Source organism: Perognathus longimembris, chromosome 17 (assembly GCF_023159225.1).
Source record: "Perognathus longimembris pacificus isolate PPM17 chromosome 17, ASM2315922v1, whole genome shotgun sequence".
Lineage (NCBI taxonomy): Eukaryota > Metazoa > Chordata > Mammalia > Rodentia > Heteromyidae > Perognathus > Perognathus longimembris.
This window is the reverse complement of record NC_063177.1, coordinates 18,601,180-18,618,541: the sequence shown is the minus strand read 5'-3', so window position 1 is coordinate 18,618,541 and position 17,362 is coordinate 18,601,180. Positions and strand designations below refer to the sequence as shown.

Sequence of the window (17,362 nt, the reverse complement as noted above, 5' to 3'; positions counted from 1 at the left end):
TAGGCTCACAGGGGAAAAGATACAAACAAAACAAAGTGGACTGATACATACCTTGACAATCATCAGAACAACATTCAATTTTGTTTCACCTGGAATATAGATGTATAATCTGAAAACTACACAGAGCAATCTCTGACATACATAACTCTGCCACAGCCATGCAAAGTAATGAATACTTTTCAAGTAACTCACTGGTCAGCACTGCCTGCCATACCTTAATCTGGGACAAGGAACTGCCTAGGTCAACAGGGCAAAAGTTCAGTTTAGTTTCCTGGGAACTAGAGCAAACAGGTTTTCCACCATGGTATCACCAATTTTCAGACCCACCAAACTAGGGTCTGGCTATGGAGAATCCTCTAGCAATCTCCTAGCTGATATTTTCCTGGATTTAGCATGTAGGGAAAGAACTAAATGAGGACAAAGCTGACTTATGGATTTTCCTTGTCCTTACTTTCTACTCAGTATGCTTGCAGAGCTTGGATTTTATTTTTAAAAATTGTGTTAATATGAGTTTGGGCCATGGTAGTGGTGCAGGTAATGTAAAAAACTTATATGGGCGATCAATTTTAAGTGCTCTCTAAATCTGTAATCCAGAAGGAAGTGTAAGGAAAATATATTGAAAAAATACAGCTGCCCTCAAGAGAAAGCTAAGAAAACCCCAATAATAACCAGAAAATCTGGAACCTGCCCCAAATGTCAGAGTTGAAAAATACATTTGAAGAATGCAGCAAGCACACTTCTGAAACCCATGTGTAACAAAACAGAAATACGTTTATCTTCATTCAAAGGAAGCTGCACACTGCAATTATGAACATTTCTACCCCAGGAAAGATAAGCAGATGTTGGATATTTTCCCAAAGTTCTAGTATCACTGAGGAGGTTATGGAAATTGCTGTGCATTTCTTTTCAGATCAACAGTTAATGCAAACAAAAAAATGGAGAAAAAGAAAAGGAAAAGATATTTGGGACGGTTCCCTTTTCATTTCTACAGTGACTTCTCCCTCCTTCCCTTCCTCACTCCTTCCCTCCCTCTCTCCATCCCTTCTTCCTTCCTTCCTTTTTCCCCCCCCAGTCCTAGGGCTTGGGCACTGTTCCCGAGATTCTTTTTCTCAAGGCTAGTGCTCTACCACTTGAGCCACAGAACTTCTGGCCTTTTCTGATTATGTGGTACTGAGGAATTGAACCCAGGGCTTCATGATAGTCAATCACTCTACCACTAAGCCACATCCCTAGCCCCAGAATTTTTTTCAAGTAAAGATGATAGAAAAGTTTATTAGAAAAGAAATATGACAGAGAAAGAAAGCATGTGGCATAGATATACCACAGGGAAAATGGAAGTTTTATCCCATGTCTACTATACTGTGCTGTTTTCCACTGTTTCCCTGGACAGGAGAATTCTTGACAACACAAATAAAAGCCCATTCATTCTAAATGTGTAATCCTACATCAGTTAGCGGTCATCCCTAAACCAACAAGCTCTTTGTTCTTAGTTTAACCGGCACCTGTATTAATTGCAATGGGAATTTCTCCTATATCCCTTTATAATTTTTTTCTTTAAAGTAACTTCAAATCATTTTTTGCCTACTTGGATATAGTTTAAAGTATTAGAAGTACCTCATTGCTTCTATCACTCTTCACAAAGGTTGTGACTATTTGCTTTGAAACACAAACATTCAGGCTTATTATAATTTTCAAAAAAAATTTTAAAAGCAAATAATTTTAGGAATAGCTATGCTAAGACTATTACAAGGGAAAAGGTATTCAAAAGCCTGCACAATCTTTAGTAGAGAGAAGATATTAGCTTAAATTCTTTCAGCATGGGGAAATCATGAGTGATTATTTAAAAATGGATAAACAAATCTCACTAGTAAGTAAAGAATACTTAAAAAGTTTACTTGGCTTCTAAATCAAATGTCTAAAACAGTACTATTCCAGGACTTAATTGCAACATGTAGGGAGGGAGGGGGATTGGTGAAAGTGTCTTAGATTCCTTTAAGAATTTGAGGAAAGTTATGGCATTCCCTCCCTCCCTCCCCCCCCTCTCTTTCTTTCTTTCTTTCTTTTTCTTTCTTGTCAGTCATGGAACTTGAACTCAGGGCCTGGGTGCTGTCCCTGAGCTTTTCTGCTCAAGGCTAGAGCTGTACCAATTAAGCCACAGCTTCAGTTCTGGCTTTTTGGTGATTAACTGGAGATAGAGTCTCAGGGACTTTCCTGCCTGGGCTGGCTTTGAACTGTGATCCTCAGATCTCAGCCTCCTGAGTAGCTAGGATTACAGGCATAAGCCACCAGTGCCAGGCTAGTTATGACATTTTCTCCAGGGAAAAAATTAATGTACTGATTATCTACAGACCCTTTTTTGCATACTATTTCTCTGTATTCATGAATTTCCTAATCTAAAAGCGAGGACTACAGGAACTGGGTAATTAATTGCCTTAAAGAAACAAGCATCTAGGAATGAACAACATCCCCACTACTTCCGTTCACATTTTAGGAGATAACAAGTCAGCTTTAACAAGAGGCAAAAAATGATTTATGCTTGAATATAATTTTGAAACCAGAGGAAATACAAATAGATAAGGTTTAGGCGTATTTCTAAGGGTCTTCTATTAATATTTTGAACTGCGTCCTCTTAAAGTACACAATAGACAAACTGTATAGACTATCCCTCATACTGTCTCCTCTCAAAAAATTTGAAAATTCCTCTACAAGGTACATTTTTATATTATAAAAGATTTCTAATCATTAAGTGAAAATTCATGTACTAAAGCCCCATAGTACTATGATATAACAAGAGATCAATTTTATAATGTATTATGATCAAGATTTTGAAAATCACTGAAGTTAAATCTGATCACCAAATGAGGATATTTTCTGAACCTCTTGGATACTCCAGACATGTTAATAGCCACGTAGAACATGTCATTCAGTTACAGCACTTATTTTCTGACCATGAGAGAAATCTAAGATGCCCAGTGCATTAAGCATTGCCTTATGCAATAAGTGACTCAGCATAAAAGGAAAAATTACTAGATTTAGAGCTTTACTGGTTTAAGGTTTTATTACCCATGTTACATAGGAAAGGAGATTCAACATAAGGTATAATACAATGCTTACTACAAAGGTTAATGTTGGTAACAGTTAACAATCCTCATCTATTGTGAGAAGGTCTATAAAATGTAGTAGTTAAAAACTGATTTATACATTTACCCTAAATGATTTCAATTTGTGATCAAGTAACTGCTTAACAATATCCTGATTATTTTCTCTAAAAACTATCCTCTCTCCTGGTTTAACATTTTTGCTTTAGAGATGTATCATCAATAGATTTTTTTCATTTTTTGTAATTTATTTATACTCTGGAACATCTAAATTCTGAGATCTTTCTGTGTGTGTGTGTGTGTGTGTGTGTGTGTGTGTGTGTGTGTGAGAGTACACTCATCAGGGACTTGAACTCAGGGCCTCAGGCTCACACCTGCAGCTCAGCTTTTGGCTGGTTAACTGGAGATGAAATTTTGCAGACTTTTCTATCCAGGATGGCTTAGAACACAGATTCTTAGCTCTTAGCCTCCTGAGTTGCTAGGATTGTAGGCATGAAACACCAGTCCCCAGCTCACTTGGTCTTCTTTGTTCAGTGATACATTCCAAGTGTCTTGAACAGTGAAGGTGATCAATAAAATAGACATTCATCAAATAGAGACATAAATGGTAAATACAGCATGGGACAAAAACGTGATATAAATGCAGAAAGCCTGGACTTTCATCACTATTCTTTCATTTGTTAATTAAATTACCTTGAACAAGTCAATTAATACCTTTAAGTACCTTTAAATTTCAATCTTGTTACTAAAAATTATGCTTAGCCAGGCTCACACCTGTAATCCTGCAGGAGGCTGGTTTGAAGCCAGCCAAGGCAGGAAAGTGTGTGGGACTCTTATCTCTAATCAGCAAAAAGCTAGAAGCTGGAAGTAGAGGTGAGGCTCAATGATAGAGCATCACCTTTGAGTGGGAAAAATTAAGGGACAGTAGCGAGGCACTGAATTCAAGCCCCAGTACCAGCACAAAAAACAAAAACTATAACAACAAAAACCCAGAGGTTTAGGAGACACATCTGAATAAGTAGCAGAGCCCCATCAATCCTAGTAACTGAAATTCACATCTCAAAGTCAGTTTTATGAGATTGTGACCTGTCCAGTGCTTGGAGGGTCTCACACTTACTTTAATGTTCTGCTGATGATATCTTAACATTTTTAATGGTTTTTGGACAAGAGATCCTGCATTTTCTCATTTTGTATGAATCCCCACTAAGTAAGTACCTGTTCTTTTTTAAAAAAATAAGGGCAATGTAGCTTATGACTATACACCAGGACAACTGCTAATTCAAGGGACTGACACTAAAAGGGAGATTTTTATTTTATTCTTTTTTTTTTTTTTCTGGGACAAGGTCTCTTTATGTAGCCCGGATGGCCTTGAAACCTCACTCAGCCTACCAAGTGTTGGGATTATAGGTGAATATCAACCATGCCACGCTTAATTAAGAAATCAGCCTGATGATCACTTATTTTGGAAACTAAATTCTGAAGTTTGAAAGAAGTATTTAGGAAAAGCTAATTTAATTAAAAAGTGTTAACCCTCATAAGAAGTACAAATGGTATTTGCATTTCTTGTTCTTTTGCTCCATCACATCCTTTTGACAGGCCAAAAGATGAAATGTCTGAACATCATCTAATTGACTTTCCATTCTGAAACCCTAGTGATTGTTGTTCACTTTGGTTTTTGATTTGATGAGTGGTTATCTTACATTGGGCAAAGCAACATTCCCACAGAAACCATCTCTAGAGCTTGATATCTCTAATAAAACCAAACAAATCACATAAAATCATGCTCTTTAAATTTTTTTTGTTTCAAAATTAATAGCTATGTGTTTTCTTCAGAGCTGAAAGGTTCAATCTGATGAATTTAGCATTTCCTGAGCTATAATTCAGTTTTTGATTCCTGCAAGCCAACAAAGTTGCTTTCCCCTTTAAAGCTACATTAACCCAACATTATTCACATTGACCTTTGGACTCCTTATCAGTCACCTTTGGTCTCTGACAGCAGTTGGACCGGCCAATTGCAAATGTCCACTCTACAGTGAACAAAGAGAAGAGCTCTGGGCAGAGATAGGATCTGAGTAGAAGGTGCCAAACTCATCCTCAGTTCCAGCAGTACATTCAGTACTGCTGCCACTACAAAAAGGGAAACTCTAAAAGCACTCTCCCTTCCCTGTTATTTAAAAGACACACCTTCATTAAGGAAGCAGGTTGATTTCAGAGAAAGATAGGCACCAATACTACAGAAGCCAGTATACAACCTTGACCACCTTTCTTTTCTTTTTAATTAAAAAAATTAACTCACAGTCTAGCTTGCTAGGCAAGTTCTCCACTCCTTGAGGTATACTGTCAGTCCTTGTTATTTTTAGTTTGTTTTTTACATAGGGTCTGACTACCTTTTGCTGTCCTGAAACCGTGATCTTCCTACCTCTGCTTCTTAAATAGCTGGTGTTGCCCTACCAGACTTGGTTCTCTCTCCTCCTTCCAGTTATTTTTATTTTTGCCAGGCCTGAGTTCAAACTCAGTTCAAACCTCAGTACCAACACCACCAGCAACATAAAGAAAAAAATATAAATATATATCTAGTATATATGTCACTACAAAGGTAGACAGGTTTTTTTCCTCTACAAAAGAGGTAAACAAGGGCTGGGGATATGGCCTAGTGGCAAGAGTGCTTGCCTTGTATATATGAGGCCCTAGGTTCGATTCCCCAGCACCACATATACAGAAAATGGCCAGAAGTGGCGCTGTGGCTCAAGTGGCAGAGTGCTAGCCTTGAGCAAAAGGAAGCCAGGGACAGTGCTCAGGCCCTGAGTCCAAGCCCCAGGACTGGCCAAAAAAAAAGAGGTAAACAACCCAGAAATATGATTTAAAATGCTTCAAAAGTGGTAAACAATAAAGGAATATGATTAAAATACTTCCAAAGAAGTAAGCAATACAGAGATGACTAAAAGATGGATTTTTAATCCTTAGAGATCAGATAACTTGCATTTACAGTCTTTGAGTTTTCTTTAACTTACTTTGAAAAAACAAATAATTATACCAGGCTTAAATTCATTTAACTAGAATAGTTAGATGGAAATTAATATGTAGTTTGTCTTACCTAGTCTCAATTTGCTATTTCTCTCAGTGTTAGGGAGTTACAAAAGCGCATTTGCTAAATTTTTAGCAGTTCTCACTCTTCTGTGTGTGTGTGTGTGCGCGTGCGTGCCAGTACTGAGGCTTGAACTCAGGACCTAAGCACTGTCCCTGAGCTTTTTGACTCAAAACTGGCATTCTACCACTGAGCCACAATGCCACTTTCAGCTTTTTGGTGGTTAACTAGAGATAAATGAGATTCACAGACTTTATTGCCCAGGCTGGCTTCAAACTGGGATCCTCAGACCTTAGATTCCTGAATAACTAAGAGTAGAGATGTGGGCTGGGGATATAGCCTAGCGGCAAGAGTGCCTGCCTCGGATACACGAGGCCCTAGGTTCGATTCCCCAGCACCACATATACAGAAAAAAAACGGCCAGAAGCGGCGCTGTGGCTCAAGTGGCAGAGTGCTAGCCTTGAGCGGGGAAGAAGCCAGGGACAGTGCTCAGGCCCTGAGTCCAAGGCCCAGGACTGGCCAAAAAAAAAAAAAAAAAGAGTAGAGATGTGAGCTACCAGCACCTGGATCTCTCTTTTCTTTGACTCAACATGGTTAAACTATCAGTACCACACATTTATACACTTCTTGAACTTAATTAACTGACATCTAATTGCAGGCTTACTGCTTATATAAAAGATCACTATATTCTCTAAGGATGGTTTTCATGTATATTTGACTTATAAACTAAGAAGTTGAATACTGCTTATACAGAAATGATAAAAGTGAGCTGTTATGTGCAAGCTGGAGGTCACCCAAATCCATGAGTGGATAAAGGCAGCCAGGCATGTACAGCAGCCAGCCCTACATGGGGGATCAGGGGCTGAGGAGCAGTGCTCACGTGACCAGCTAAGACCAGACGGGACCTGGAGGAGAGTACCTCAACATCTCCGGTGGACTGAGGAGCTGTGGCCTGGCTACCTGCCCTACATCTGGATGGATTGTCCAGATCCATGACAGTCAGTTTAATGTAGCTACCCTCTGAGAACGGAGGGGCCCTGAGGCTCTGAACCTGGCTCTCTCTCAAACAAAGGAGAGGTCGGAGGGAAAGGAATTGAGTATCTACTTGCTGTGCTAAATTAAAAAAAAAAAAGTTGGGCCATTATTTGCAACCAGGGCATTAAACTGGTAACCAACCAAGTTAAAAAGAAAAGTAGCAGTCAGCACACCTGTCTCCTTATAGTTCATCGTGTGTGTGTGTGTGACAATACTGGGGCTTAGACTAAGGATGCTTCACTCTGCCTATTTTGTTCATGGGTTGGTACTCTACCATTTCAGCCACACCTCTAGTTCTTGATTTTTACTGGTCATTTGGTGATAAGAGTGTCTCAGATTTGTTTTCCTTGGCTAACTTTGAACACTGATTCTCACACCTCAGTCTCCTGAGGAGCTAGGATTATGTGTATGCTAGTGCCTGGCATATTATAAAACCCTCTGTGCCATGTGAACCATCTTGCCTTACACGTGATACTGATGAAATAAAATCTACAGCCAAGCACTTAGAAGAAGCAAAAAAGAGATTTTTGTTTTGGATTACTTGACAGAGCTTCCCCTCCCCCACTTTTAAAACCACAACTAGCAAATAGTTCAGTGACTTTTGTTCTTATGCTGCTTGTAAGAATCTTATGTTGTTATCCCAATCTGATTTAGTACTGATTCAATATTAACACACTTGAAAAATTGGCAACCTTCCTAAACAAGTTATGAAAAGTATGCAAATGCTGGTTAGTGTGCTGGGTAGCCAATGGATATTTGACTATATTTTCCCCATTTGATATATTAAAAATATGCTCATGGCAATTTTCTAAACTATTTGTCTACATAAAAGCCTCCCTGGGTTTTCCTTGCCACAAACCACTAATAACAACCATTTATTTAAAAAAATCTATATGAGGGCTGGGGATATGGCCTAGTGGCAAGAGTGCTTGCCTCGTAAACATGAGGCCCTGGGTTCAATTCCCCAGCACCACATATACAGAAAATGGCCAGAAGTGGTGCTGTGGCTCAGGTGGTGCTAGCCTTGAGCAAAAAAAGAAGCCAGGGACAGTGCTCAGGCCCTGAGTCCAAGCCCCAGGACTGGCAAAAAACCAAACAAACCAAACACACTAACTTACATCCTTAGCATTTCTATTACTTTGTAACATTAACATTAATATTAATCTTTTTTCTCATCAAAAGGAGAAAAAAAATCCCTTAATTAATGAATGAATACCTGGTTTCAAACCCTAAATTACCTATTATTCAGCTAATGTCTACTTCAGTAGAAGGTAAGATTTAGATTTAAAAAGCATGAATATTTATATATATATATATTCAATGAGAAGAAAGACATTTAAAAGTTTGAAAGAAAAGCTTCCTAACACTACTAAGTTTTTTGTTGTTTGTAGTAATGGAATTGAACCTAGGACTTCTCATATACTAGGTTATGCTGTTTCCCCTCCCATTTTCTTTTAACACTTGGAGAACTTCTTGCTTCCATGCTTTAAAGTATAGATGATCCTGTTCAAGAACTATTTCAGAGCACAGAAAAATTGAAAGTCTACCTAAATAATTCTACAAATAAGACATAACCTGGACAAAGACAATATTAAGGATTCTACAAATAAATGTAAAATTTAAATTTATTATTTTAAACATAGCAATATGTTAAATCAATAATACATAGTGTGGGGCCCCAGGCCTCATAGGTTTATGTCTGTATATATACTAATATACAAACTACACACAAGTTATTGTGGGAAAAAAATACATAGTGTAAGTATAACTCATTACATATAGATAATTCAACTGTAACAATTCAATAATTCCTTTCCTAGTGAAGGGAAAATTTACCATCTCAATAAATGTCAAAGAAATTATTTCATAAAATTTAATCTAATTTTAAATCTTTGCAAATTAGCAGTAAGAAATGACCTCAACCTGATAAACGGTTTATGCTGGAACATACGCATGAATCTTATTTATATGATTCAAGACGCATTCCTTGGGCTGGGGATATAGCCTAGTGGCAAGAGTGCCTGCCTCGGATACACGAGGCCCTAGGTTTGATTCCCCAGCACCACATATACAGAAAACGGCCAGAAGCGGCACTGTGGCTCAAGTGGCAGAGTGCTAGCCTTGAGCGGGAAGAAGCCAGGGACAGTGCTCAGGCCCGGAGTCCAAGGCCCAGGACTGGCCAAAAAAAAAAAAAAAAAAAAAGAAGCATTCCTTTTGCAAACCAAGATAAGCCCATTAGCATTGCATATTTAACATTTTACTACATACAGGCCCTAGCCAAAGCAATAGAGTTAAACTCAGAGAAAAAACTAATTTATAGATGATATAATCATCTACCCCAAAAGGTGAGAAAATCAACTAAGAATTCTATTGGGTATTGAAACCAAGTAAGAGTTCAGCAAGGTGGTTTGATAAAAAAAAAAAAAAAGGAAATGTAAAAAGTAACAGTTTTATTATATACCTACAGTGACTAATAGAAAATAAGGAAAACCAGAGCTTACTCACAAAAGCAACAAAACAAAACCTAAAGTGCTTATAAATATATCGGATAATAAAGTTGTAACTACCACATCAGAAAAACTGTAAAATTTAAACAAAGGACATTGAAAAAGCAGTGAATAAACAGACATTTCCTCATTGGGAAGGCTCATTTCATAAAGTCATTAATTTTCTCCACTAGCAATTTGGTAAAATTTCAGTCAAAGTCCAAATAGGAGTTTTTGAAAGTGGATCAAGCTGATTCTAACAGGACCTAGAACATAAAATAAGACTAGCTAGACATTAAAAAAAAGTAATCAGGTAGGCCTTGACATAGAAGATATGAAAATATTTACTAAATCTGTAAGTAAAAGAGTGTAATATAAAAGCAGGTCTCAAACCAGGCACTGGTGGCTCATGCCTGTAATCCTAGCTACTCAGGAGGCTGAGATTTGAGGATCACAGTTCAAAGCCAGCCCAGGCAGGAAAGTCTGTGAGACTCTCATCTTCAAATAACCACCAGAAAACCAGAAGTGATGCTGTGGCTCAAAGTGGTAGAGCACTAGCCTGAGCATTTTGTGTGTGCATGTTTGTTGAAGCTAGCCTTAGCAGACAAAGCTGAATGACTTATTTTGGTACTGTCCATGGGGCTTGAACTCAGGGCCCAGGTGCTGCCCCTGAGCTTTTTTGTTCAAGGCTAGCATTCTACCATTTGAGACACAGCTCCACTTCTGGCATTTTAGTGGTTAATTGGATGGAGATAAGAGTCTCACAGACTTATCTGCCTGACCTGCTGGCTTTATGATTCTCAGATCTCAGCCTCCTGAATAGCTAGGGTTACAGGTGTGAGCCATGGGCACCTGGCTAGAAAGGTGTTTTGTTTTTGTTTCTGTTTGCCAGTCCTGGGGCCTGAACTCATGGCCTGAATACTGTTCCTGGCTTCTTTTTGCTCAAGGCTAGCACTCTACCACTTGAGCCCCAGAGCCACTTCTGGCTTTTTCTGTTTCTGCTGAAGAATCAAACCCAGGGCTTTGCTAGCACTTTTTTTTTTTTTTAAGCAGGATGCAAAACACTGAAATCATGAATAAATAGTCAGGTTTGACCACAAAAAATGGGAAAAAATTATAAGATACGAAGTTAAAATGCAACCAAGTTGGAAGGAAATATTTCTGTCACATAGTTAGACTATACAGAGAGAATCATGAAAAGGGAGAAAAATGTCTGGATGCGTAGCCCTTGGTTTAATTCTTAGCACTGTATGAGTGTGCACATACACACATACAATCTTCAGGGCAATACTTAACTTACATGTTTTTAAATAAGGAGAATGAGATGATGCATAGAACTCAGAATAGTGTCTGTCACAGAGTAAGAGCGCATTAAGAAATTAGTCGCTATTTAATGTTGTATTACTATTACTAGGGCAAAGATATAGACGTGTGTGTGCGCGCGCGGGCGCTATTTAATACAGGGACTTGAATTTGCTAGGCAAGTGCAGTTTGATGGAGCTACAATTCTAGCCCATATAGACTCTTGATTATTAGTGGTAAAATCAAATTGGCAAAGACTGAAAATCAGTTTGGCAAGTCAAGTGTGATGGCACATGCTACAGTAATCAGCACTCAGGTGGCAGAAGCAGAAGGACTGTTGAACTCAAAGACAGTCTGGCCTGTAACTATCTCAAAAACAAAGAAAAGGCAATTCAGTATTAATGTATCAAAATTTTAACATATACATACTAGTAGACCCAGAAATCCACTTAATATATACTTATATTACTTATGTATTTACATATAAATAAGTTTTGGGGATCAAGTTGGTCGCTTCTTAAGGTTCTTCATTGACAGATTAAAAAATAACACATTTTATGAGTCATAAGACTCATAAGACTCATAGTGGAAAGGAGATATCTTAAGGTAATAACAACAGCATAACCACCACTAAAATACATCAACTATTCTATAACTTCACTCACGTATGTATACATAAACGCATACAGACATATCTCACTGCTAAAAGTCAAGAAATAACAAAGGGGAAGTAGAGCTCAAGTGGTAGAGTGCCAGCTTTGAGCAGAAATGCCAAGTAAGAACAAGAGCCCTTAGTTCAAGACCCAGTACTGGCTGGCAGTCAGGCAGGCAGGCAAGTAGGCAAGCAAACACATAGGAAGGCAGGCAGGCGGGCAGACAGACACACAAAAACACAGATACACAGACACAGACACATACACACGAAAAGGACAGAAAAAAAGAAAGAAAAACCACGAAGAGCTGATGAAATTATCAAAATAGATATCCAATGGCCCAACTGTAAAGATCATGAACTTTTCTTGATAGGACAGCCTCTAGGAACTCACTCTGGCCTATTTATTCTTTGACCTAATTCTCATAGCACTTGTTACTTGATTTCTAAACACAAATCTGAGGCAGCAAATTCTAAAGGGAAATAAAACCTAAAAGCATTAACTTACAGTGTTAGAGAGAGAATCATCAGGCTAGAAGCAATCATGTGTCAAGGCACCTCTTTCTCCAAATAAACTTAAATTTTCTGCACGCATGCACACACACAGAGCTTTTGCATGAACTTATTAAACCTTTAAGTTTATAAATTTAAATTTTATTCAAAATGATCCCTAATGACTTTTTAAATGATGAACTGAAAAATACTATAAACAAATATGACAGCTAAAGCAACACTGGAAACTACAGTTTAGAAATGAGTATTATAACATGCTTCTTTTAAGAAAAAAAGTGAGGGGGGTGGTTATAGCTCAGTGTAGAGGGCTTGGGTCCAATCCCTAGGATTGCAAGAAAAACAGAGAGATTGGCAAATTGGTCCCAAATTTGCCCAACTGGTCTCACCTGCCAGTGATTGTGCAGGCATGCGTGCACGTGTGTACGTGCATGTGTATGTGTTTAATTGGAGATAAGAACCTCACAGGCTTTCCTGTCTGGGCTGGCTTTGAACTGCAATCCTCAGATCTCAGCCTCCTAAGAAGCTAGGATTACAGGTGTGAATCACTAGCACCCAGCAAAATGTTTTTCTGTAATCTTATTCAACAGGCTGAGATCTGAATATTACAGGCATATGCCATATGTGGCTCTAAATGTCTTTTTTTTTTTTTAAAGGAGGGAATGGTGTTATTTTCAGTCAGGGACTCACAGTAGCCTTGGCTGACCTTCAACTTGAGATCCCATTGCCTCAGCTTCCCCATGCTAGGATTACATGTGATGTGTAAGCCACCATGCCTAGGCAAAATATATATTTTTTTAAAGTAGCGATTTAAGAACAAGGCCTTAGAAAAGGACCTGGATTCTAAGGACAGTTTTGTCAATTACAAACTATATGGCCTTGAGCAATTACTTCTCTACACCTGAAATTCATCAGCAGCAATAGAACTAATTCACAGGACTGCTAAAATGATTAAATGAGATAGTAGATACCAAACTCTTCACAGTTATACAAGATCAATAAATGCTATATTACATCTGTAATCCCATCTACTAGGGAGGTGGAGATTGGGAGGACCACAGTATGAGACTAGCTGGGGAATGGAGGAAGAGGGAAATTATAGAGTCCCTATCTAATCAATAAGGCATGCTATGCTTATTGGGTCTCTCTGTGATCCCAGCTATATAGGTAGAAGGATCAAAGTCAGAGGCTGGCTCTGGCAAATACATCAGATCCTACCTAAAAAAATGATTTAAGTGAAGAAAGGCTGAGAGCACTGCTAAAGTTATAAAATACCTGACTCACATGAAGTCCTGAATTCAAACCCCATTTTGCCCCTCCCAACCCCTCCCCCAAACCCAACACCAACTTTCACTATGTTGTAGCATGTGAAAAATTCCCTTCTGGGTTGGGAATGTGGCTTAGCGATAGAGTACTTGTCTAGCATGCACGAAGTCCTGGGTTCAGTTCCTCAGTACCACATATGCAGAAAAAGCTAGAAATGGAGCTGTGGCTCAAGTGATAGAGTGCTAGCTTTGAGCAAAAGAAGCTCAGGCACAGTGCCTAGGCCCTGAGTTCAAGCCCCAGGATTGGTCGTCCCCCCCCCCCCACCTTGCCCTTTAAAATTTGAATAATATTCCATTATATGCATATATCATATTTTGTTCATCTAATTATCACTACATAAATACTTAGGTTGCATTGGCTCTTATCTTTGTGTTAATATTAGTTATCAAGTTTTAGATTTTGTTCACTCTTTCACCTGTTCCCCCTGCCCTCTTTAAAACAAAAGATGCAAGTAAATGAGTTTGTTTGTATAGAGTTTTACAGTATAGGGTAGTAAAATCACTCTTCCCCTCTGACTTATTTTTTCTTTAAGGAACTATTAAAAAAAAAAGGTGAAACTCAAATGAGTTTAACATGATTTGTGAGAACAGGACAGCAAGCCATTAACAAAAACAAATCAGGTGTAAAATTCATTTAAATCACTTTACATGCTGTTCTCTGGACCTTTAATATGAGATAATGGAAAGGGATTTTTTGGTGGTTGTTGATGGACATTAAAATTCCTTAAGGTGAAGACACAATAGTAGCGTCCTTTTGATAGGGAAAGTCTAGGGGGGAAAAAATCTCTGCAGGCGACTGCTCAGAAGATACTCTGGAGGGAGGGCCAATACACTCCATGTAACTAAAGTTAAAGTATTGAAAGTAACCTTAGAAAAAGTAACCTTAAACCACTCTACTGCTTTAAGGATGCAATCCAAAGAAGTGGAGTTCCTCTACTTTGAGCTTTGTGACTGGCAGGCAAGATTAAACTACAAGCTTCAGCACACAGGGTTCTCACAAACTGCTAAACCACAACGGAAGGGAATGACAACTACAGAGACTTCAAAAATAGCAACGACTTAAAGATTCGCTTGAATCCGGCACGTTAGCAAGAGTGCCTGGGGTGTGAGCGAATAGTAGAGATGGGACGATAAAAGAAAAAAAAAAAAGACGAAACAATCTAGGAAAGAAGAAATCTAGTTTCTGATCCAACTCGACTACACCAGCGGGAACGCGGAGTGAACTGCCTTTCTTTGTGTGCACAGTAAAAGAACCGTATGGCCACGCACAAACTTAAGGCCACCGCCACGCGAAGTCGGTAGCCAGCGGTTGGTCACCCACAGAGTTCCCGGGATTCTGCCTCGGGTCCCGACTCGGCCGACCACCCGTGACCCCCCTGGCGCGTGCCACACGGCTCAATGACACTCGGTCACCACAGACAACTTCTCGGGCACAATTCCTTTCTCGGATTCCCTCAAAGGCTATCCAAAATTCTAAAGTATTCTTCCCTCTCACACCAGGGGCAATTTCTACCTCCACCAATCACCCGACCCCTCTCCACCGTGCTCATCCAGCCCCGACCCGCAGCTCCGCCGATCTCGTCGGCTCAGCTTTCGCCCGGGCTGGCGTGTTTGCTCCCCGGGACGCGGGGAGCCAGGCTGGGCGTCGGAAAGCAAACTTTCCGAGCGTCCCCGGGGCGAGAGGGCGCGGCGACTCACAGCTGGTTGATGGCGTTCTGCGAGATGACCGCGTTGGCGGAGAAGTACGGGATCATGTCCAGGCCACAGAGGCTGCAGGTGCAGGCGGGGGGCTCCTTCCTTTCGCCGGCCAAGGTGCTCAGCGTCATGGGGCTGACTCAAGAGGCATCGCTCTGCATCCTGGCCCCAGCTGGGCTTCCGCACCAGGCGCCACTGTCGGACTAAGTGTCCGGCTCCGGGCGACCAGGCTGGGCCGGCCAGGTCGCGCGGTGGCAGCCGCCGAAGCCCAGGGGCTCCACAGTGGAGTCCGGGCTGCTGGGCGCCGCCGGCAAGCACGCCCCAACCGGCGTCCGGGGCGGGGCGCTGGGCGAGGGAGGGGCGGAGGGTGGGAGGGTCTGGAGCACCCCAGAGGGTCCGCCTCGCGCAGGCCCGCCCCGGAGCTCGCGCGCCCCGCCCCGCCCCGCCCCGCCCCGCGGATCGGCGCCTACGCGGATCCCGAGGCGCTAGTTCGGGCCTGTAGAGCCGCCGGCGGCCGGAAGGCACAGCAGCCTGGGGAGAGGTCTGTCCTGATCCCAGCCTAAGAGAAAAAGGCTCGCATTTCTGTAAGGGGGAGATGTTTGACCCGGAAAGTGCTGCTTCCCAACAGCTCTGTACGCACTGTACTTAAACCTGTTTTATGAATGACCTTAACAAAAAGTTTAAAAGCTATACATTTGCAAGAGAAACATTTATCAATGGCTTTCTTATGTGTTGGGAGAATTTGGTGATTATATTACAGATACAAATTGTATATGTAACCCTACCTTACATTGTCAATATCTGTAACCCTTGCAAGTAAATCTATAGGGGCTTTCTTGGTCATCCTTATATTTATATTCATATATATTTATAATAGTCTTGGTTGCACATAAGAACTGTATGAAATCTCTCTCTCTCTACACACACACACACACACGCACTTTTTTTTTTTTTTTGCCAGTCCTGGGGCTTGAACTCAGAGCCTGAGCACTGTTCCTGGCTTCTTTTTGCCCAAGGCTAGTACTCTACCTCTTGAGCTACAGTGCCACTTGTGGCTTTTTCTATATATGTGGTGCTGAGGAATCACACCCAGGGCTTCTTGTATGAGCACTTTACCACTAAGCCATATTCCCAGCCCTAGATGTATCTTTTCAAGTTCCCATTCCTTGATTCCAAGATGCAGTGAAATCCCTTGATGAGAAAGCAAGCTAGAGATACCTCACTTTTCAGGTGTGGGAACAATTAACAGTCTACACAGATGACTTCATTTATAAATGATGTAACCCAGACAAGAATCCAGGTTTTATGACTCTGATCTAGAGCTTTTACCACCAACGGTTGTCTCTGATGCTTTTACAGAGGCCAGGTTCCTTTCAACTCATCAACCTGTGGAGCTGTGCCTTTCCACTGTCCAGGACTCTCACACTTTGTAAAGTGAAACTCCCTCTTCCCCCCTAGTGAGTGGTTTATGGGGTGGCCACTATGGAGGCACTTAGTAAAAGCTCCCTTACCTCTTGCTCTTCCAATGTCATATTGCCAGGGCAAGTATCTTCAAGCATCAGCATTTTTAGCATTTCTGAATAATTGACTAAAACATATATCAATGAAACTGCTTCAGGAATTCAAAAGTCAGACATTAATCAATTAAGAGAAAACATAGATTAGTCACTTGAAAATTCAGCATACTAGAACCAAGAAAAAATGTTCAAGATAATTTCCTATTGGCAAATTTGGTGACTTTCCTAATGCTAATAATGAGTAAATACCTAAGACAAAAATATTAATGCCTAAAATCATAATCACTTTTGTTACTTGATCTAGAAAGTTGAAGGTGTTGCCAAGCCACTGAGGGACTTGAAAAACTTGCCAAGTCATTCTAGAAAGAGATAGATCTAAGTTTTCTAGAGATCTGGTAACTGGAAGGAACCATACTTCTTGGTGAAGTGAAGGATTAAAGTCTGGGTCTTAAAGTTTCATCATCTCCATCCATCTCTAGGAAGGAAAATGTTTGAAGGATTTATTCAGGCTGTGTCAGCAGGCACCCAAATGGCAGTATAAGGGGAAAAAAAAATCTGCTGATACACCCCAAAATAAATTGCTTAAAATATCTGGCTAACTTGCCAGTTTGAAACTTCTTCCAGCTTGTAATTCATTACAATCTCCTGCTGTGATAA

At 40.3% G+C, this 17,362-nt stretch overlaps 1 protein-coding gene across 4 annotated transcripts in view; it reads right to left on the bottom strand.

Moving 5' to 3' along the window:
• The window catches only part of Ssh2 (slingshot protein phosphatase 2), a 206,829-nt gene that overhangs the window by 98,314 nt on the left and 91,153 nt on the right, over positions 1-17,362 (bottom strand). For 2 of the 4 annotated variants that reach the window (XR_007213701.1, XM_048365495.1), the window contains exon 1: positions 15,192-15,548. The exons of 1 other annotated variant lie outside the window; for it this stretch is intronic. Coding sequence is in view for 2 of the 3 variants with exons in the window: in XM_048365495.1 (XP_048221452.1) it covers positions 15,192-15,319 (128 nt within the window). In the remaining variant the exon portion in view is untranslated. Of the gene's footprint in view, positions 1-15,191; positions 15,550-17,362 lie in introns of those variants that run through there. One more of the 4 variants, XM_048365496.1, reaches the window with a different exon arrangement.